The sequence below is a fragment of the Vidua chalybeata genome, chromosome 16, assembly GCF_026979565.1.
Source record: "Vidua chalybeata isolate OUT-0048 chromosome 16, bVidCha1 merged haplotype, whole genome shotgun sequence".
Lineage (NCBI taxonomy): Eukaryota > Metazoa > Chordata > Aves > Passeriformes > Viduidae > Vidua > Vidua chalybeata.
In genome coordinates, this window is record NC_071545.1 from 9,451,056 (window position 1) to 9,474,083 (window position 23,028).

The window sequence follows — 23,028 nt, forward strand, 5'->3', positions numbered from 1 at the left end:
CAAGGAATAAACTCATTGAGAAAAAAACAGAAAGACCAACCAATTTAAAAAAAAGTGTTTTGAACATATTAGTGGTTTAATTAGATAGGTTATTTTACCAGAAACATGGGATGAGAAGGTATGAATTAAAACTTGAGATAGAAAGCAACCTAGACATGATTTTCCTTTATAACAGAAATTGTCAAGTAGTTCAGATCACACAGGGAGGGTGGGATTAACTGGATATGGGCTCAGAGAAAATAAAAAAAGCACAAATATTTTACAACTTTGTTGTAGAAAAGGAAAATCACACTTTTACTATTACTGCCTTAGAGGTATTTCTGTTGTCCTTCCAGCCCTATATGCACCTTAGTGCATATGCACTAAGTGGAGAAAGCAAGACTGGGGTTTTTTTCTTGTTGTTTGTTTTCTTTTTCTTTTTTTTTTTTTTTTTTTTTGCATTTCAGAAAGTGTAATCAATAAGAAAAGAAATCTGATAGGAGGATTTATCTGTTTAAGTACCTTAGAGTGGTTTCAGTAGGACAAATCACAGCTCCAATCCTGTAATCCAATCACACAAGATCAGTACTGATGTCTAGCCCTGTTGACTTAATCAGATCTCTGGAGCTGAGGATCTGCCTGTGTGAGCTGAGCTACAATGCCTGGACTTGGTGATTTATGGGAATATCATTAAATTTAGCCTGGGTTAAAAGTGCAGCCCTATGCACAGCAGAGTCAATGTGAATCTTCCCATCCATTCCAACTGAGACAATATCATGTTCCTGAAGGGCCTTGAAATTTATTGCACGTATTCTAAATACTCTGCTCTTTATAGAACAGCCATCTCTAAGTGTATTATCTTGAAAAAGAAAAAAGAGACAGAATTTACCATCTGACAATTATAATAATAAAACACATAATGTCTAAAGTTATAGCATATGTATGGTCTTCTAAGAGAAATCTCTTTGGCATTCCGGTTTATAAAATGGTAACATTTGCTACTTTGTTTGAATGATTGACAACAGTCTTGATAAGACTTTTTACATAGCTTTAAGCTCACTACTGCTTTTTAATTTCAGACATTCTCACATGAACTGCTCAAAGTAATTGTTAACAAGGTTATTAAAGCTTTTTATGATAAGGAAGTGTAACTTTTTTATTTCCTGGAGTACTAAATTCCATTTTTTTCTTTCTCAGCTACACAATGTTAATTTGTGATATGCTGGGTCTTGTATTACTTTTCTTTATGTTGGTGCTGTAAACATAATTTTAATATTTTTATCTACTACTTTTGATCAATTATTCAGGGATATATGTTAAATGACATCTCAAAAAGTTGCTGTTGTTATCATGGTAAAGAAGTACTACAGAAGTGTTAAACCACTGTTGATTGTTAGCAGAAGGGGAGAAGACATTTTTTAACAATGGAGGCAGACTCTAAACTCAAAGGTGCAGTTTGTGTCTAGACTTTTACTAAGGGGTCCTATAAGGAAATTAAAAGAATTCCCATTACCCCAGTGACTGCTGAGTGTGAGTGGACAAGCCTCTGTTCAAAACTGGACTGGATCCAAGGTAGGATGTCCAACCAGCTTTGTAGCAGCATTCAGGGAGTCTTTTGCTCATCATGCTCCCAGCACACCTCTAATAGTGATCTAGAGATAAAAGATCATTTTGTTAACATAAAATATGAAACTGTAGTTTTCCTGACTGCATGTAGTAACTATATATAAACACTTAAATAAAACATACACCTGCATTAAAATCTGCTTGTTTAGATCAAGGATATATTCCTGCCTAAGTGCTTTCCATAAATGATTAAAAGTTCAGTAGAAAGAATGGAAACACACCCCAAGTAGCTGTAGGTGCTGCATTAAGCATGGTAAAAGCACACCTTTCTTTGCTGTTGTGTTACTCTGGAATTAATACAGACCTTCCAAAATCCCACTGTGATAAAGATATTGCTTTACTCATTGCTGTTGTCTATGGTCAGTATTCTGGAGTAACATCTTTTATTGATTAGCAGTTTAGATTTCTAAGAATACTGATTTATCTGCATTTATCTGTCATTACTTGCAGTTTCATAATCTAATAAAAATATTATTATCTCATTTCTAATAGGTTCAAGGCAGCATTTCATTATTTTAGCTGAAGAATATGAAGAATTTATCTCTTTTTAACTCATATCAGAATATCCCAGCTTTACTAGAACAAAACTAAAATTACGTATATAGAAGAGAAAATGCTTTGTAAAAATTATGCAGGAAGTCCAAACCATTTCAGGAAAAAGCAGCAGCTAGAAAAAGAACTGCCAGGCAACTGTACATTGTAGAAAGTAAACATGGAAATTCCACAGAAGCATCAGGACACTGGAAATTCAAATATAAGAAACACATAAAAATACTTCATGGAATGATTTAATGTATGGAGGAGATTACCACTCCTGTCAACAAGATGACAAGGTTTTAACTGTGAATGAGATAATATTTAAGAACATAACTAGTACTTGGCAGTGTATTTATCTTGCAAATGTGATTAAGACATTAAAAAAATTATCTGTTTGTTTTAATTGTAGTTATCTGCCATCTTGTTTTTCAGGTTTGGAGTCTTCCTTAACTGCTGAGCTCTGGAAAAGCCTTTCAGAGTAAAGAGCAGGGGCAGGATTTTGTTAATCATGAGAGTTTAGCTGTGCTCATTACCCATGTCCTACTGGATACCACTTCCAGCAGGAATACCAGAATGCAGGCCTTAGCAGGCCAGGGGGAAGAACATCCTTGCAGAAAATAATTCATTTGTTCTCAGCTGGTACAAAAACTGAACTATCCCAGATTCTCATTCGTGCTTTTGAAGTGTTCTCCATCAACAGCAGATTTCAAAGACTGTTATGTGAAAGTCTTTCAGGCATAACTGTATTGTTATTCCCTAATGCTTTAATTTTTTTCCCCACAAACATAAAAAGAAATGGAGAACATAGTCTATTTAAAAAACTTATTCTTTATCCAGTGTGAAAACATTGAGCAGTCCACATTTTCTTGAGCAGCTTTGTGCATTAAAACTGAAGTGAATGACTTTTTACAAAATATGCTTTACTGGTTCCACTATTTTGAAATAAAATTGTTTTCAAAATATAGCTCCACCATTATTGTTTAATTTGGATATTTGGGAATTTCATATAGCCTGCTGAATGGCACACCTGATCGATGCAGACATCCTTAAGAGAAGAGCTTGCATCTGTGCAAGTAAGATTTGTGCTATTTGAAAATATAACAAAACTTTTAAAGATCCACATTAAAAGGAAACAAAAAATGTTTAATTTAATCACTTTGTAGGACATTGTTGTTTCTATTGTGTTTCATACACTAAGTCAATTTTTTTGTTACATTCCTTGTTTAGTCCAAAGCATGGCAATCTGCCAGCCAGAGCTTTTAGTGATAAATTCTGCTATACAAAGCAAAAGTTTTTATATGTGAGGCCACTTCCTTCTGCTATTTTATCATCTTCCTGGTTTTGTCTGTTTTCAATAAATGCCTTTGTATTTTCACATCTTTTATATGCTTGTATACACAGACATTTTCCTCTGTATTAAAACTGATAGTAGCAAGTTGGTAAGGATAAAAAAGACAGACTGTTGACTTAAATTTCATTGCACTAATACACTATGTGAATGCTTTAATGTTACTGTATTAAAAGATTTTAACATTGATATTAAAAGTATTTCCTGAATTTGGCAGTGGGGTGGAGAGGCAAGGATGATGTTTCATAATAAGGATTTAAAATGGAAATAATCTCTGGGTACAGCTACACTTTCGTACTACAGATTGGCATATGAAGGCTGCACTCTCACAGTGAATTTGCATAATTTTAAAGCATCTCAAATTTAAACATATTGAAATTTAAAATCTAAAAAGAAATTATGGTGGAGGCCAAACATCTCTCCTTTATCTGTCCCAAGGGGCTGAATATTTCTGCCTGAGAAGAAAAATCTAAAAAAACTCATCAGTAAAGAGAAGCCACAGAGTCCCCTGCACACACAGTGGAACCCAAACAATCTTGAGGAAAAGAGAATTTGAATTAGGGGTGGTCAGAAAGGAAGGATGAGATTGGAGGTAAAAAATTGAAGTTGCAATGCAGCAAACTGGAGAAAAGCTTCTGGAATGTACAAGAAAGAGAAGCTGTCCCTGCCCATTTTAGCAGTCTGTCATGAATTCCTCTTTCCCACAAAAAAAAAAATGCTACCAAGGATGTAAGCTACAAATCATCATGTTCTAATCTTTTTATGAAGACCTCTTTTTGTTGTTCTGCAGACCTATTGTTCTTTTACAATCATATTAGTAGACTAAAAATAACAAGGGCAGTTCTACCAGACTTAAATTACAAGTCTGTTTCTTAAGAATTATTATTTTATATTGTGCTGATTGAGATCACAGAAATCTTCTTCTGACCACAGAGGTATAAGGTACCAAATTCATCCTTCCTGTAACTGTACTGAGGTAAATGGAGTTACATAAGGAATTAATTTGACCTGTCTCATCCATTTCCTTGGAAAAATTCTTTGTTTTAGCTCTTGCCAAGTTTTAACTTCAACTCTCCCTTGCTTAACATCTTCTTGTGCCTAGAGAAAAGTTTTTCTTTCTTTAAGACTATAAAGAGAAATACAGCAGGGGAAAGACAATTAAGGTGAGGATCTGCTTTTTAAATTGAAAGTACACTTCAGTTATGGTAAGAAAATGCCAAAACCTTTTTATTTGGTATAGATGTGTATGGGATTATTCTTACATCTGTGAGGATATGAAAGGCATAAAAGAGTACATATAACTATGAAAGGGTAATGATTCAAGTAATGTTTTTCTGCCTAACACCCATATGTTTATTTCTAACTGCAACAGCTGTAATAAACAAGGAGCTTTCTTGGCTAGAGACCATAAGAATTTAAAATATTACACATCCCCTTTCTCCTAGACTCGACAGGTATATTCAAAAATAACCTATGAGAGAAGCTGAATGCCTACTCTCAGCAGTATATAACTGCAATTTCATGACACAATAAATTTAATTTTTGGATGGCAATGTGGCATGAAATTCTTTGTACAAATTCAATTTAGCAGTACAAAGTTATTTAAAACCCAAAACCCTCAAAAATAAGGACTGGTGAGTTGTTTTCCTCCTGGTGGTTTTACATTAGAGTTGATATCATCTGTCTTCCTGCTGCCAGTAAAAAGCCAGGATAAAGCTTGGTCTAAATATTGTAACTCATACCTTGCTAACCTTGAGAGAAATGCAAATACATGTTCATATTTAATCTTGATCAATTTATTACCATTAGATGATCTAGGATTGCACAGATGAGATGTAACTAGCATGTAAGCCTGGGTATAGACTCAGCTTGAGAAGGGCTGAGCATGAGGGATCAGAAAGTGAAATTAATGGAGAGTCTGTGGTTCAGAATAAGGTTATAATTAGGATATTGTCCCCACAGACAAACTTACAATCCAGCAGCCTCCCTTCCTTCTTTCCACACCATCTGTGTGTCACACTCTACCAGTGCTGCAATTGTGCCAATGCAACTGTTTGTGGGTCCAGAGCATGAATTTAATCAATGGAGCAATTCTGGTTAAAAATGACAGAACTTTAAAAATCTGGATTGAGTGATTTGATTTATAGCATGGCTTCATGAACAGCTGCACAAACAGCTCAGAGGCCACAATAAGTCAAAATCATTAGTTGCCAGTTCCTGCTCCTGTCTGAATTTATGGTTCCATATTTATTAAACCCAGATTTGTGCACTGCTGACTAGCCAGCAGCAAGATTTGAGCCAGCTCATGTGGAGATATGCCATTGCATTTCACTCACTGGTGAATCAACAAGAGCACCTGGTGTGACCCTTCTAACACTGTGTGTCATGAGCAAGTACAGCTTGTCACTTGGCTGCCACCTGTGCCAGGGGATGCCAGCCCTGGTACACTGGGACTTGGCTGAGGAGGATTCTTCAGGCAGGGAGAAGGAACCATGGGGGCTCCCATGCATCAGCTGCTGCCACGTGCATGCAGCCAGAGCAGGACTCATGCATGGTCTCCAGCTTGGCTGCAGCTCCCACTCTAGGATGAATTAGGAATTTTGAATTCCCAGGCCTTGCTGAGACTGGAGAGTGGTATGTGAGAATACATCTAACCATGCCAAGCTGGAGTTAGCCAGCAGAGGGGAATTCAGACACTGGCTATTTCTCAGGGTGGGAACAGTCTGGCCTTAATCAGCACACTCTCCTTTGAGAGTTAATTTACATCAAGTTCTTTCACTTTCCTGAGACAGAAAAACGCTCTCCAGCTTCATGCAAAATTCCATTCATGATCTGTTTCAGCCCATGTTCTTTGAATCCAAGTCCTCTTTTTCTGTTATTTTAGGCCCAGCTTTCATGCTAGAAAGCATCTGCTTCTGTCTAGTACTGTGCATAATTAATACAGGTAGAACAAGTTCTAATGCAAAGTTTATTTCAGATCAGAAGAATTACAGAGGTGGTGGACCTTTGCAATTTTTGATGCATTTTGTTTTCCTCACTGGGACATTCTGGTGTTTTTTCCTCAGTGACTCACAAGTGGCCCTATACGTGTTACACAATAGAAACAACCACTGCTTTCCAAAACCAGTAATATTTGATGCTAGGAGTAGATAAAGCTCATTTAGAAAAAAGAAAAAAACAAAAAACAACCCACAAACCCTCATATGTGTCAAGAATAGGAATTCAACTGCAAATAAAATTCAGGATATGTTTTCAAAGTTAATCTGAGAGAAACCCCTGCAAAAATTTTAGAAGAGACATATCTTTATTCCTGGGGGTTTTGACTATTTTAATGGAACTAGCTTCCTATCCATATAAAAAAGCACCATTCATAAAAGATGTTTGACTTGCTAAGCTTTAGCTTTGATGTTCCCCAAAGCAATGTAAAATTTTTTTGGCCTAAATGAAAGGTACAAGCACTTTTAAAACCTTTGAGACAACCAGCAAACAGGATTTTCTACAAAAATGTTTTTCCAGCTGAGAGAAATAGGATGAGTGTGACAACATAAACATTTTAAGAAACAATACATGGCTAAAACCCATTTGCCAGGCAGAGGAAGTCAAAGAGTTTGCCTGAGGGTTTTAAGAATACCAGATTATTCAATACTGATAAATTTGAAGAAAAACCCAACAAAAACCCCCAAAAATCTAGGGGAAAAAAAACCAGACATGCTGATGGCCTAAGACTTTCCTGCATGGAAACTATTAAGCAGTGCTTCTTAAAAACTGTTTGATTGTCTAGATTTGTAACAAAAGTATTCTTTAATACAATGGCTGGGTATCAATGACAGTGATTCTATCAACAAGATGTTGTTTTAGAAAATATAATGCTTGCACCGTTTTCCTAAAAACAGGAGACATCTATGTGAGCAAGTTGCAAAATCAACCAATCAATTCTAGATTATAAAACACTGCACAACATCTGTATTGTTTAAGATGTATCTATATTTTTGGTATAGATCTATATTCTCTAAAAATGTATTATTAAGATGTTCATGTCTCTAAGATGAACTGTTTTCCTTCAGGGTAACTATCCATTTCACCAAATCTAACAGAAATCATACAAAAGCCAGACTTGCAAATTTGTGATGTCTTGCCTACACAAGAAATAGGAATACCTGCATGGAGGTGACTCTTCCTTCCAACAGTAAGGAGCATTACTCCATCTCCCTGTGGCTGATACTGACATCCAGTCTGATGGCCCAACAGTTACTTTATTTCTTTCTGCATTGAGAAAATTCAAAATTTTATTTCTTATACTTGAATATAATGCTACGATGAACATCCTCATAGCTCATGCTTTTGATTAGAAATAAAAACTTTATGAAATCCATAACAATAAAATTTTTATTTTCATTCACTGCTCTTGGAATCTGTTTCAAACTGAAACCCACAGGAATGGCTTAATATTCAATGAGCTTTATAGACCACAAAAATGTGATGTAAGGGTTTCAGTTGTCTTCACTGACTCACTGTATAGAGACAAATGCCATAACAGATGTGCTCCTCAACCCTTAAAATGAAAAATGACATGATAAATTACTTCTTAGTGGAAACTGAATCAGAACAGTTACTGAACTACCCAGAGGGACAAAAAAAAAAAAAAAAAAAAAAAAAAAAGCCAACAAAAAAAAGACAAAGCATATTACCTGAAAATTCCGCAAGTAACCACATTTATCACTGAGGAATCAACCCTGCCAACAGCAGGTTTTGGAGAAAGCCCAATTTTCCACTAAAAATAATTTCAACAGACCTGCTATTGGACTATTATTTACATGAATGACAGACAACAAAGTTCTTCCAACACAGAAGGTTAGACTTGTGGATATCAAACTGGCAAAACATACTGATGGTAAAAATAGACCTAAGACAATAGAAGACACTGCAAAAAGGAAAAAAAAAATCAAGCAATCCTGAGAAAACTATTGATTGAAAGTCTCAATAATATGAAGAAAAAATTTAAAATTCATATGTACTTCAAAACAGAAGAATGATCAAAATTCCAGAAAACAAAGTAGATGAGACAAAATTATTCACATGAGCAGGAAATAATTGACTGGAGTTTGTCTTGGAATTTGCTGAGATTGTAACCTGTATTGCTCCTGGCATCTTTGCTGGTAAGGAACTACCCCATATTTAATGATAGCAGTGCTGTTACTGTTGAATTGCCAAAAAGCAAGGAGGAGTTCTGCTATGGTAGAACTGCTATAGCTACAATGCAGAACTGTGACTGTAATTCTTTACTTGATTTTACACATTTTCAAAAAATCTACTCCTGACCTAGTTAGGTTTACAGCCAGACATGAGCTTTACTTTATACACAGGAAAATGAGGCAACAGAGTGAAAGGTTTGGTCTTGGAAGTTTCTGTGACACCTCTCACCTACAGATTGAACAGCTTTGTCCACTAAAGCACCTTGTACACAGAATTAACAGTTTTGTGTTTAGAACACTTGTAGGATCTGGCCCATACAAAAGTAAGTGGATTTATGATACACACAGCACGAATGAAAATGAAAAATGTTTTAAGGAATATCTGCCATCCTTTCAAAGAAACACGGCCTTGGAGAGAACACTAAAATTTCAGTACTCTTTTGTACTATGTATCATTAATAAGTCAGCCTACTAAAGCAGGACTGGAAAGAACAGATTCTTCTTGAGAAGGTGTTAAATGACATATATTCCAGACTTCCAACACAAGCTATATATTCAGCAAAAGACTGAAAATTTCGCTGTTCAAATTAGTAATGAAGGTATAATAAAGAGAATTTTCCATACCTCATGAGTTTGGAATTGGATTTCACCAAGACGTTTCTATAAAATATTGCAACTGGTCACTTGTAACTAGGACAGACATTTTTCATATCTTCCTTGCATAACAAAATAATTTTTTGCTTTGATATTAATTTGGAGAGTTTTAAAACAAGTTTTGCTTCCTTGAAGTCAACAGGAATTTTGCACTGAATGGGTGGGACGAGGACCGTTCTCCACACTTCACTATCCCCTGCTATTAAAATTAGTGATTAGGCTTTTTTATTTTGGACTAGAATTTTCCTTGAAACAAAGGGAGGGGAGGGGAGTGTGGGAGGGGAGGGGAGGATGGATGGATGGATGGATGGATGGATGGATGGATGGATGGATGGATGGATGGATGGAAAACAGAAACAAGAACATAAAAACATATACTTTATATAAAGGTGTAAAACAGCATAAATTAAATGAAAGCAAACAATCTGTGATTGATTATAAAATTAGAATTTTTCTCATGAACCAGATTCCCCACTAATGTAAATGAACAGTTTGCTCAGTGTGCAAAAATATTCAGAGCCCACTGTCAGTTCATCTGCATTAAAAGTTATTTTAAACCATCCTTTAATGGCACTTTATAGACATAATTTCAAAATTAATCTCTTACCAAGGTGATGCTTCTGTTTTATGTAATCATGTCCTTTTTATAACTAACTTACTAAACTTGTAACAATATTTAATTTCAAACATAAAAGACAAAGAGGAGTATTTTAAAGGTTTACGATTTTTAGATGAGGTAAAACACTTTATCACCAGAGCAGCTGTGAGAGCCAAACCTCAGCTCTCAGCAAAATGGGCTGATAACCACCTATTAGCAGCAGTGTCAAGAGGTGAGTGCTCCTGACACAGCATCCCAGACGGTGCTCTGTCCCATGCCAGCCTACAAAAGGAAAATGAAAAACCCGATATTTTCCTGTTGGCTGACCTCTTCCTCCCACAGCTTCCTTTCTGAATAAAATTTTGACATGAACGGTTCTCAAAAAATAATAAGGGGCGGTGCCAAGGAAGGAAGGAAGAGTGATGTACGCCAGTACACTTCGGCTTACCTTTACTGACTTTGGAGGCTGCTGATATCCCGACTCCCATGGTAGGTAACTCACTGAAGATCTTTACTGAAGACTAAAGAAATCCCACATAATGCTCTGCCTCCTAGGGCAGTAAGCAGGAGAGTCCTTTTTGTTATCCACACAGACAATGCTCACCAACGCAAACCCCTGCACCGCCCATGGGGCACAGTCCTATCTCTACACCAGGCTCTCCGTGACCCCTGTGGCAAGGGGAGCACCCAGCACCGGACACAAGAACAAAGAGCAAGCAAGAACCAGCAGAAAACATGCAGAAACGTCAGAAGTCTCGGGCTCTTTTCCAGAAACTTCAGCTCACCTCGTCACCCTTCACTACGGTGCTCCAGGCCATCTCAGCCCTCACCTTCCAGTCTCCTCCCGCTCTCCCCTGCTTCCCCTTATACTCCCCAAAGGAGTCTTTAGACCTCCAAAAAATAGTCAGGGGCTCTGCAGACATTTTCTGGCTCTTGCAGACCCCAAAACACGACCCCAGCCGGCATGAGCCCAAGTGACTCGGCCCAGGCTCCTCTCGCTCCCGACCGCCCGGGCGACCCCCGAAAGCCCCCGGGCAAGTCGCTTTAGGAGGCTCGGCGCTGCGGGGCCGCGCCGTGCGGGACCTGCCGGGGACGGAACACCGCAAAGGGCAGGCGGGAGGCTCCGCTCCGCAGCAGGGCTCGGCCGGGGCGCTGAGGGGGACGGGCGGCGCGGCGCTGGCCGCGACCCCGCGGCGCGGGGGTGGCGGCGGAGGGGCCGGGCGGGGCCGCCTCCCCTCCGCGGGTCACATGAGAGGGGCGGGCGGCTGGGCCGAGGCGGTGGTGGCTGCCGGGGCTGAGGTTGGGTTGGGCGGGGAGGGACGGGGCTGCGGAGCGCAGCAGCAGAGAGCGGCGGCGGTAGTAGCAGCGGAGAAGGAAGAAGAAGAGAAGAAGGAGAAAGAGAAGGAGGAGAAGGAGCAGCAGCGGCCGCGAGGCGCCGAGCCAGTGGAACGAGCCCCGGGCCTCCCTGAGCCGCGGCCGCCGCGGAGCGCCCTGCCCGCGGTCCCAACATGGACGAAGAGGGTGGCGGAGGTGGCGGCGGTGAGTGCGGGGCTCGAGCGGGAGGAACGCGGCCCCTCAGCCAGCGCTGCGGGCGGCAGGACGGCAGGAGCCCCTGGGAGCCGCTGCGGCCGCGGCCCCTGCCGCCGGTGCTGCCCCGTCCTGCCCGGCGCCCCCGAGCCAAGCCGCTGTATCGGCGCTACCGAGCAGTGCCCGGGCGGGCGGGCGGGCGGGGGTCGGGCCACAATGGGGGCTCTGTGTCCCGTGCCCGGGCAGGGTCTGGCGGGGGCGCGGCGGGTCCGGGCGCTCCCGGGGGCGGCGGGGCAGGGCAGGGCAGGCGTGTCCTGGCCCCGCCGCCGTGACAGCCCCGTGCTCGCTGCTGCGGCTGCTCCTCCGCTGCCAGAGGGGAAGGGGCAAAATATGGAAAAGTACGCGTCTGGCGGTGTAGGAGCGGAGAAAAGAGTAATTGAGCTCTGCGAGGGCTCTGTTTGTGTGTGTCATCTTAATGGAGGCTCGGTGATAATCACGGGGTGGTTCAGCCAGTTTAAACAAGGTGAACTGTTTCCAAAGGCAGCGGCGTTAACCTTGCTAGATACTACTTTTAGGAAATCCAGACTCGCATGTTGGGGAAGCTCCTATTTGTATTTTTTACCTTTCGGAGACTGGCTTGCGCGCTGCCCCAGTTTAAGGCACTGCAGACGTGCCACACGCTTCCCTCCTTTAATTTATAATGTGTTTTGTGAGTGCGTGTGTAAAGCTGCTGCCTGAAATAACCAGTTCTTGTGTATCATCAGCGATAATGGTGGCTGAGCAGGAGCTGATCCTGCCCGGGGGCAGAGGGATCGACTGCATGGCCTGCCCTGTATTCAGTGTGTCTGTGCCCGTCTGTGCCGTGGTGGTGCAGAACGGATCTTAAACCAAATGGTAAACAGGCGGCCTTTGAATGCATTGGCTGATCTCTAAAATAGGTAAAGTAAGGGCTAAGCATTGTATGATTAATAGTTGCGCGCTACTTGCTAATTCTAAATGTAATTACCCAGAACTCGGAAATCAAGAGGGTGTGGTGTTTGTTTTGACAACTTGAAAAAATAATGCTGTGATGAATCAGAAAAATAATTCTTCAAGCAGTGGGTTGGATATGTGGCCACTTCTCAGCAGGCATTTCTGCTTGTTTTGACAGTGATAGACTTGACTCTTAAAAAAAAAAACTGAAAAAGGAAAGCAAAAGACAAAGCGAGCCAGTCCTGAAAAGTTATTATTCAAAGCAGTTGAACACTGTAATTGTAAAGAGCAGAAAGCTCATTTAGCTCAAAATATGTTATTTTCACGGTATTATGGACTTGCATCTGTAGTTGAGGGAAATGAACATGCTTGTTATTTGCACTTACCCTGTGTAATATAGTACTTAATCACGTGCGAAATGCAAACTAGAAAGTGGACATGTTGCTGAATTAATCTTCCATAAGATGTTAAGCATTTCAAAGTTGGATTTGCATAGAAGGACAAATACTCAGGACCTGGGGATGACACAGTCTGCATTTAGCTAAATGCTGATTCTATATGTGAAGCCTGATTTGTACCTCTAGCATGCAAGTGAAGCTGATATCACTTTAATGAACACGTTGCTTTTTTGGGGCAAACTACAGTATAGTATATTGTTGTAAAACAATCGCAGACAAGTAAGACTGGAATTTTGTTTTGCAATTGGTGTATGTGACATTTTACTCTTGACTTCTTGTAAGTATTGCACTTTATTCCTGAAGAGAGACCCAGTCTCGCTTTTCCTTAGGGATTGCTGTTAATTTGGAACACCAGGATTAGTTAGGTAATTTCTAGCTAATGAATTGGCAAGTCGTTACTTTGTTTGGGTTTTTTTCCCCCTTTTTTTCTTTGATGACAGGATACGTGTGGATTTGACAGCCTGTTTTAAAACTCGTTATTGCTGTGGAGTAATGAGACTTGTGATACCTGAGCAATGAGACTCCCCTTGGAGCCTGACCAGGGCAGCCCAGTGTTTTGAACTTCTGCAGGACATTCTAAATCCTCATAAAATTTATATTATTGAAGAGGAAACTCTTACAGCTAAGCTTATCACTCTGCACAGGTACTTTAGGACATATGCAAAATTATTTAAGGGCTGCACAGAGTCACCCTAATTAGAGACTTGAACCAGATAAGCATGTAAATATCTAGGACATTAAAGTGTGATTCAGAAGGTAAGCTGCTATTCCCAGTTCAGCTCTGCCTGCTGCGTTGCTCTTCAGTTTGATTTGCATCCTATGCTTCAGTTCTCTTATTTGTCAAATGGGGTCAGTTGTTTTACCACCTCTGATAAAAACTGTGAATGAAAACAGAACTGTGTAAAGTTAGAATTTTTTATTTTAGAAGCACTCGATGGAAGAGAAATGCTAATTAAGGGAATTGTTCTCAGTATCTCCTTTTCTCTTGTATGTAGAGCCCTAAACAGGGTTGTGAATTTATGTTATACAATCCACTTCCACACAAGCCTCCCATTGATTCCAGCAGAGGCTCTGTGCATGGATTATTGATGTGATATGATCCGAGTCAGTTGGTGTTTGGCTCAACTTTCTTTTGTGTCCTGATTAAAATATCTCTGTGATTTGCTTAGTGCAGGAAATTTCTCCTCCTCCCTCTCCCCACTTGGTTTAAAACTACATCTTGTGTGATTTGAGTGGCTTTTTTAACAGGCTCACAGTCAGGTGGTGGCAGTGCCAGTGGCCAGGACCCTCGTGTTCAATAGTGCTCTTGGTGTGGTCACACAGTGAGCGAGTGATCCTCTGTGAAAGGTCAAAATGTATAAACAATCAGTGCTGCAGGCACAGGATAGAGCTCCTGTTTGTTTTCTGAATTTGACTCTAGTCATCCAGCAGCTCTTCAGTGCCCCCAATTCAATTCTGTGCCATTCCTCTAGAAAAAGACTGCAAGATTGGGTATTTACCAGCTTCTGTATGCTTGTTTTACGCTGCCTCTACAAAGGGCTCTAAACAGACATGCCAGAAGGTTGCAGTCCTGCTTCTACTTGACAAATAGGCCAAATTATAGCGCTAATTACGGCATTGGGGTTTCCCTGCTGTTCCCCAAACTCTGTGCTTTATTTCTGGATGTCGAAGCTCTTCTGGGATAGAGCAGCTGGGTTGCCAAGCTCTGTTAGTTGCTGGCTGTGCTTGCCAGCAATGGTGCCAGGTAGCACGTTGGGTCTGTGATGAGGACAGAATGCAGGCAGTCCTTCATTAGGAGAGGCACCAAGAGACCAGATTGTCGCACAGGGGACTCGGGAGCGTGGATTTGATGCCAAACCAGACTTAGCAGGATGACTTCTGTTCTTCTGCGAGGCAAGACAGTTACCTACTTATAGGTAAAAGCTGTTAAATGTAACAAATGACCCAGATTTTTCTTAGAAAAAAGTTTTAAAATTGTTTAAAAATATGTATTCATATAAGCGGCCTCATCTCTTCTTTCCGTGTTGGAATACCTTTCAAAGGTAAACCTTAAAGATACCAGAGGTCATGAGGTCTCCTCATGGTTATTGACATTTGCTTTGCATTTAAGACTAATTCTGCATGTTTTCTTATTTTATAAGTTTCTTTTATTTAAACAAATGTGTTTTAGTGCAGAAGAACATTAAATATGTTTCACTCCCTACTCATCAAAGTGGATAACTTGTACCAGTCGTTTTATTTAAAAGTTGTCCCAAAAATCCTTCAGAGGAGGGCTTGTCATTTTAGATAGCACTTTGGGGAAATCCCAAGAATATAAAAATGTACCTGAGTGTTGGATTGACCACTCAGCTTGGTTCTAGGGAGTGAAAAAGAGCAGATACAGAGATAGTCTGTTTATGTAATTTAGTTTTTTGTGTTCTTTTCCCAGCCAGCAGAGCTGCATGCTAAGTCTCTTGTTTGCTAAACAGATATTTCTTCATGCTAAACTAATCTTTGGATTATCTGTCAGCTCAGTAGGATCTTAATTTTTAGCCCAAAACCATTTAATCTGTTATCACTGCAGTAAAAAAGGTCATAATAAAGTATTATCAATTATGTTGTACATATTAGTTATTTTTGGTGGTATCAGAAAATATGCTTGTTAATTGCAGTAATTTGTTAAGTTTTTCTTAGCCTAATGTTTGATATTTTTAGCTGTGACTTGGAAGAAAATGTGAAATTTTTGCTGCTAGAGTTTCCAGAGGTGGTTGGTTGCCAAACTTGATGTATTGTTATATAATGGTATTTGGTGACATGCTCAGCAATGTAAGCACACTGTGGATTTAGGGGAACAGTGTGCCTGTAACAGCATCTGTCTGTACTGTTGCAGCTGTAAAAGAAAGCTGTAGGATTTACAGGCAGGAACTGAGTGTATTCTGCAGAACAACAGCTGGGAATCACAGTAATAGCCACATGAAAGTGGGCTCCCTGTGGGCCACTGTTACCAAATGGATATTGTAATCTCTTAATATCACTGGAGTTCCAAGAGCTTTTACCAATTGAAGGGATGCAGAAGGTGGGACAACACAGTGATTTTCAAGATATATTCTGTAGTTCACATCAATGTTTTCAATCCCATCATATTTATTGCTTCCTTTTCTTTCTTTTTAGGATTTTGAATGCTTTTTCAAGGGAAAAAGAAAAAAAAAAAGCTTTCCTCCATTTTCTTCCTTGTACAAGGGTGTGTGGTTATAGGACAAGGGTTGATTGCTTGAAATTGAAAGAGGGTGGACTTAGATTAGATTTTAAGAAGAGATTCTTCATTATGAGTGTGGTGGGTACTGGCACAGATTTCCTAGAGAAACTGTGGCTGTCCCGTCCCTGGCAGTGTCCAAGGCCAGGTTGGACAGGGCTTGGAGCAACCTGGGATAGTGGAAGGTGTCCCTGGCCATGGCAGGGGAGTAGAATGAAAAGAGCTTTGAGGTCCCTGTCAACCCAAACCATCCTATGATTCTGCTTGCAATCTTTATGTCCTATAAGTCTCTCTTTTCCTAGTCCAGTAAAGGTTTGAAAAGCTTTAAAATGTTTCACTTAAACTGTAGCTCTGTTGTACCTGCTGCAATTTTTTGCCCCATTCTTTTCCCTCCCAATGGAAAAAATGGTTTATTCTGATTCTTTATACACCCCATCTTTGACTCCAAGGCCAACATTTGAACGAACTACGACTCATCTCTTTTCCTTGGTGGAAATCATTGATTAAGCTGTTTGCAGTCACTCTCTGAATTCAGAGTATCTTCTTAAGGTTTATCCTAGGTCCTTTCCCCACTTGTCCTGACCCCTTGTACTCAGTACATTCTCTTCCTCCTCTTTGTACTTCCAGCTGCCTCTAGTACTGTTTACTATATTTTTCTTTTTGAAATCTTAGTTTGTTTTTTTTTTTTGTTTTTGTTTTTTTTGACTTCTTTGAAGAAGTTCTCTCCTCCTCCTGTCTTACTTGCTTTTTCATTTGGAAGATGATCTTTCTACTTCCATCTTTTATGGTGAAGATTTGCAGGATCCTGTGCTTGCTTTAACACTCTCTTCCTCTCTACATCTTGTTTCTGGATAACCAAATTTGCAAATAAGAGTGGAACTATCGTATTTAAACTGATGACTCACAGCATATACTCTGTGTGCTCTGGATCCAGTACCATCTGTCCCAGCTAAAATGTTGGCTTGTTTGACATCTTAAGATTGCGTGATTGTCATCTTAAGCTTAATGAGTCTGAAACAGCTCTTAATGTTGTTTCCACCCACTTCCTCTTTTTGATGTCTTTGGATACATGCTGGCATCCCGAGTGGTTATTGACAAATAAATAGTGAGATGTTGTAATTTATTGCTTCTTAAAAAGTAGTCTGTAGAGAAGTTGTAATAAAAATGGCAGTGAAAGGGCAATGAAAGAGTATTGACATACTTATAAAATATGTTCTCCTATGCAATGTTAATTTTCCCGTTTGAATGCACAAATAGATTTAATCTGGTTATGGGATCACATTTTCTGTAGACTTCTGCATGGGACCAGCCAGCACACAGGTTAGCATTCTGTGGTGATTAAGTGAATTTGTATGGATTTTTTCCTTCTTTTTAAAGTAATGTGATAGTTAATGATTTCTTGTTCACTTTGTCTCCCTGCAGTTCACGAGTACTTAAGCATGTACAAAAGGATTGCACTAATTTTAGTGAGGAGCTTGGACCTAATGACCATGTGCTTCATTCACAGAGGATAAAAATAAATCCTTAGCAGCTGGATTGTTAGGAAAACCTGTCAGTGTATAGAGCTGTGAGGCAGGGATCCCAGGGAAGTGAAGAACACGTGGTGTTTTATTTATTTTATAGAAGCAAAAGAGAAGTTGTGTGAACAGATGTGCTGTTGGCATTTCTGACTTCTTCACTGTGCATTCTTTTAGAGCAATATATTGTACGGGAAAGGTGTATACATGAGATAGTAAGGGTCTATTTATTTATGCCATTTGTATAATTTTAACATCTAGCAAATGGTTTTTAATTGTATATGACTTCCTTTTAATTTCAACAACTTCATGGGAAAACTTAGTATTGCAAATTTTTTTGGACAGCAGTGTTTCCTCTTAGTGGGATAGACATACAAAATCTGGTAGAAAACCATGTGGTTTGTGGTCCTCTGAGATTTGCCTGAAGAAGGAAATGGCTTGACCTATTTGGTTGCTATGAAGTAAAAACATTCTTGTTCTCTCTCTCTCTCTTCCTTTTTTTTTTTTTTTTTGTGAACATCTGTGTCACATTTATTTAATTACTTTCTGAGGTTCTTTAAGCATATTATTTGCTAATACAAAGTTTTATTTAAGGAAAATAAAGTGATACATAGCTGCTTCCACAATTTCATAGAATTTCTGATATGTGCTTTTAAATAGGTACGGTATAAGTGGGTAGGTTTTCAAAGTTGACATGTTGAAGGCAAGCACTAATGTTATCTAGTATTTCCTAGGGAAAAAATGTGTTTGACAAATTCAGTAGGATCTCAGAGAGTTAACAGGAAATGTTGCATGCTGGAACCTTGGGAAATCTAAATCATAATCTCATCTGGGATTTGAGAGTGTTTTGATTTAATTTTTCAACAGCTTGGCATTCTTAGTGTGGTTTTAGTGATTAGCCTCATTTTCAGGTGTTTATTATAAAAAGAAATAGTTATCTTATGCCAGGTGTATAGAAGAATTGAAACTGATTCTGTTATTTAGCAGCATAATGGAAATTGTCCCAATGAGGATAGATTTTATTGATTTTACTAACAATTCTTCTGAATTTCATAAGAAAATTCTTCAACAAGAATCTAAGATCAGTTCATTTGTGAAAGTTGAATCTCAATTCAGATCTAGCTTTTGCTGTCATGCCCAAGGGGTTGGTTGGATTTTTTAATGTAAGTTCTTAATAAAAAAAAGAGAAACCCGTGTTGATTTTTTTTAGATGAAATATGTTGAATGTCTTAACAAAACAAAAAAGCTGTGTGAAAATTATGAACTGTGGGTCTGCTGATCTCAGGGTATGGAAGAAGCTAACAGTTACTGTGGGAATTAGTTTTGGTGGCTCTTCTATCCAGCTGCTTGTTCTCACACAGCTTGTAGGAACATCTTCTGCTTAGTCAAATTAGATGGAAATTGAGTGCTGTGCAAGATGTACTTTGGCAGAAGGAGCTAATGGGTAGGAAAACTAATGTGGCCAATGTCTGTTGTGCTCACTCTTATTCTCACACACATGCATGCACAAAAAAAGGCTGAAAAAATTAGCATATGCAAGTGAGGGAACTGCCTCACACTGTTTTCTCTAAGAGGAACTATGAGATGTAATCTCTTCGTGAGTCACCTCTAAGGTTTTTTATACAACTGCCTCATTAGTGTAATTTCTAGAATGCAGATATTAATTTTTTTGTTTTAATATCTGATTCATATTGCAAAATACCATTGATGCTGTTTTCTTGTTGAATTCCAAGTATCCGAGAGTCTATTTGCTGTTACATTTTTGCTTTCATGTACTGTAGATATCATGTTCCTTAATAAGGTCCTTGTTTAGCTCACAGTCAGTGTTGTCTGCAGAGTCAAATTCTGACATAAACAAATCCCATTGCCTTACTTACAAAGGAGGGGGAATTCTCAAAAGGGGTATTTGTAGTTGCATTAGTTACTAAAAAATAAGGAATTAGAGTTGCTTGAGAGGCAGTGTTTCTTATATTCAGCAGTCAGATACCAAGTAAGTTTTTTTTCTTTTTTGTCTTTCTTACTCAAGTAAGTTTGTCCTAATGAACTTCCTGCCCAGTCATTCTGTTGCACCGAGGAGGAATTTTCCCACCAGGCCATGTACTCTGAGTACAACTTCGACCACTTGCAAATGAAATTTTTGAATTTGTAAAGCTGCTGCATGTTTTTGTTCCAGTGTTGTAGCTGCCCAGCCAGGGGATGTGGAGGAAAGTTGTTTTCCCAGGAGGTTGAGGTTAAACCACAGCAGCCATAAGAAGAGATGGTGGCTCTGTTAAGGAGAAACTCCATTCCTGGGGAAGAATTTTGCAAGTTACATACGTTCTCTGACCATGAAACTCTTCATGTATACAGTACAGGGCTGGGTCCTGCACTGGACCATTCTCAGTCTTTCTTGAGATACCAGAAGGACCTGGCCCCTCTATTGTACAGGTGCAGTGCTCCTCTGGCTCTGATCCAGGCAGGAGCTGCTGTGTGCAAACCCTGCCTGCTGATGATCCATTGTAGCAGATCTGTGAACAGATCTCTGGACTTCACTGCATGGGGTAGGTGAATGGACACCTCTCTACTGCTTTGTGCTTCTCCCTTTACATTTTTCATATTTTTGGTTCAATTTTTAAGATGTTTTTTCTTTTCTTTTAACTGAAAGGGTTCTGCTTGGTACCCACCCAAAACAAGCCTTTGTTTGCCTTCAAGAGCCTTCATTGGCTGAAATAATCGTTGCTATAATATTGTATTTTGTAAACTTGGTATGTACTAATTGGGGAAAACTCGCTTTGCATTTGGTATCTGTCATGAAAATGCATAAACGAGTAGTCCTTATTATGGAAGTACATGTTCATAGACTCAAAAGAAACTGTGTTACTTTATAGACTTCTCATTTTACTTCCTCTTCTGCTATTCTGTTTTGACCTTCTATACCCTTTTAGTCATTAAAATTATCGTATCATGTAGTAGCAGCATTTTAAAGCAGCATCCAACATTCATCTGGGGACAGGGAGAGTATCTGTGCCCATGTTCCCACCATCTCTTATCATTTGTGCTGCTATCATCCCTGATTTGCAGTTTGCAGATTAACCATTTCAGAAGTGGAAGTTGAAATTGGTAGCCAAGGCTAGTCAAAGTTTAGGGAATTGGCTCTTGTGTCTAGGAAAACTTTTGCAGTCACAGAAAGGAGAGATTAAAAAGTTCCAGGTGTATGGGAGTAGTTTATTCTTTGTGTAGATGTTGCTGATTAATTCTGTAATCTCAGAATTGTGGGAATCTCAGGGTGAGTCTTAAGCCTGTATTCTGTGTATTATGTGTGATCAGCCTTTCTAGGCAGCTGACATTTCAGTTTGCTGTACATGCTTTAGCAAGGGTAGATGAATGGAGCATATGGATTTGATTATTTTTTTGGCTATAGGAAGTGGATTTTTGTGCATTAAATATAGTAACTTTCTTTTTTTAAATATCTGAGCGGAAGCTTCCCCACTCCCAGTGATTTTTTTTTTTAATAAGAATACATGTAACTTTCTTCACTCTCATTCTGTGCAGTGTAAGCTAGAAAGACTGCAGTGTTTAGTCTTGGTCTTGTACCAATAAATGACATAGTATCACATGAATAGATTAGGCGAATTTTATAAGAGCAAACATTTAAAAAAGACTGGTTTAAGTCTTTCTGCTGTGAATTCACTGATACTCAAAGTAAAGAGAGTATACATTATGTTATTGTTCTTATATGGCTGAAAACTTATTTATTTTCCTTTTGTGTCTTCTACCTGGGTATTAAGCCTAGAAAAGTAACATGTGTTATGAAGGGGAAAGGTTGGGTGAAACTGGTAATCCAAATTAAATACAAATAATACTCTCAAGTTTATAGAGCCTGTGGGTGGGTGGATTTGGCAGATCAATCCGTTGTGGTATGTTAGACTTGAAAGAGCATATGGAGATGATTATTTTCTGGGATTTTGTAGTAAAGTTTTTGAAGAAGGAAGTTTTAATTTTTTTTAATTTTTTTTTTTTTTTTAGAAATGAGGTGAAAAATAGGAAGAACAGCATCTTTTGCATTGACTAGTAAAATAATTTGTTGTATTAGCATATGAAAAAACAGTTTATTTGGAGGTAAGCTGCTAAAAGAAATTCTCCTACTGTTTTCCTATTGGTTGTCTTGTTTTCTGAAGGCAGCCAAAGATCCTGCGCAGCTGGGACTAATACAGGATCCAGCTGTAACTTTTTTTTATTGTTGCTCAGATGTCCGGTGATGGTCAGATCTAAGTTATTGTGTGGAAATTCAGTAAAGGAAAAGGGTAGGGTGGGAAAAAAGTGACTCTCTATAAAAGTATTCCAGTAAAAGCAACAGGAACTAGGAGTATCCATTTCAGAGCTCTGCCATAAATCCCATCCTGAAATACTTAAACGCCTTCAGATTTTGCTGTAGACTTTAAGTCATCTAAGAGTTTTTGCTTAATTTTTTAAACAGCAATGAAGTGAACTGGTTGGAATGGGAAGGTGCCTGTTCTTTCAAATTACTTAATGGAAGAAGATGCTGTTTTCTCATTCACAGTACAAGGTTTTAGTCTCTTTACTCTCTTTACAGTATTGGTGCAGTATGTAATGCTACAACATGGAGTAGATTAACAGGTTTGGTTTTATTAATTTCACTTATGCTGTGTTTTGCTGGTTTTTGTTTTACAGATCCTGAGGATGTAAGAAGGGGAGAAGCCTAATATTTTTCTCTAGAATTTGGTTTAGCTTTGGTATATTTGGTGCTTCCAACTCTGTGTTTTATTTATCTAGTTTCTTTACAAATCTTCATTCTGAACTTAACTTGCTGAGGAAGTTCATCAAATAGCTGCCTGAATTTCAGAGTTTTTTTACTGTTACTCCAAGCCTTTAATATTGACTGTTAGTACTCAATCAGTTTGTAATTACACTAGTATAATTTAAGAACTTTAATAACAATAGTATACAAATTATAAGTCCTGATTGACTGAAAGATACTTCAAATACTGTAAGTTATATCCATCAATACTGACAGTGACATGAATTTTAAAACATAATTACTGTCTCAAACATAACCTGGATTCTGCATTTCTTTCCATGTGCCTTAATTGGTTGTTGATATTAATTTTTTTTTTGAGGAAAAAGAGAAAAGAAAGGATGAAGATTTTTGGTAGGTCTGTTGGCTGTGGGATAGCCTGGCACTTTGCCCCTTAGTGCTAGAACAGAACAGCAAAAACAACTTATTTTCCTTCCTGAGCAAGTAGGAGCTGATCTCTGGCTTCAAGGGGAAGCGAAATGTGGACAAACGCTGTGCTTTGAAGGCAGAACACTTACAGCACACACCAACTGCAATGCAAAAATATCTGTGATGTCCTTCTTTTGCATACAGTATTTTACATGAACACCATG

At 39.0% G+C, this 23,028-nt stretch overlaps 1 protein-coding gene and 1 long non-coding RNA gene across 4 annotated transcripts in view; one reads left to right on the top strand and one right to left on the bottom strand.

The window, feature by feature from the left end:
- Positions 1-55: 55 nt before the first annotated feature.
- On the bottom strand, positions 56-10,824 carry LOC128796106 (uncharacterized). The gene is made up of 3 exons (XR_008433728.1): positions 10,383-10,824; positions 7,648-7,753; positions 56-1,631 (listed from the first exon to the last, which is right to left on the bottom strand). It is a non-coding gene; the product is annotated as an uncharacterized LOC128796106 (long non-coding RNA).
- A 468-nt stretch (positions 10,825-11,292) lies between these two features.
- CYTH3 (cytohesin 3) overlaps positions 11,293-23,028 on the top strand; it is a 48,818-nt gene continuing 37,082 nt past the window's right edge. The window contains exon 1 of one of the 3 annotated variants that reach the window (XM_053958105.1): positions 11,293-11,473. In XM_053958105.1, coding sequence (XP_053814080.1) covers positions 11,443-11,473 — 31 coding nt within the window. In that variant the 5' untranslated portion in view covers positions 11,293-11,442. Of the gene's footprint in view, positions 11,474-20,141; positions 20,181-22,125; positions 22,187-23,028 lie in introns of those variants that run through there. The other 2 variants (XM_053958107.1, XM_053958103.1) reach the window with 2 other exon arrangements.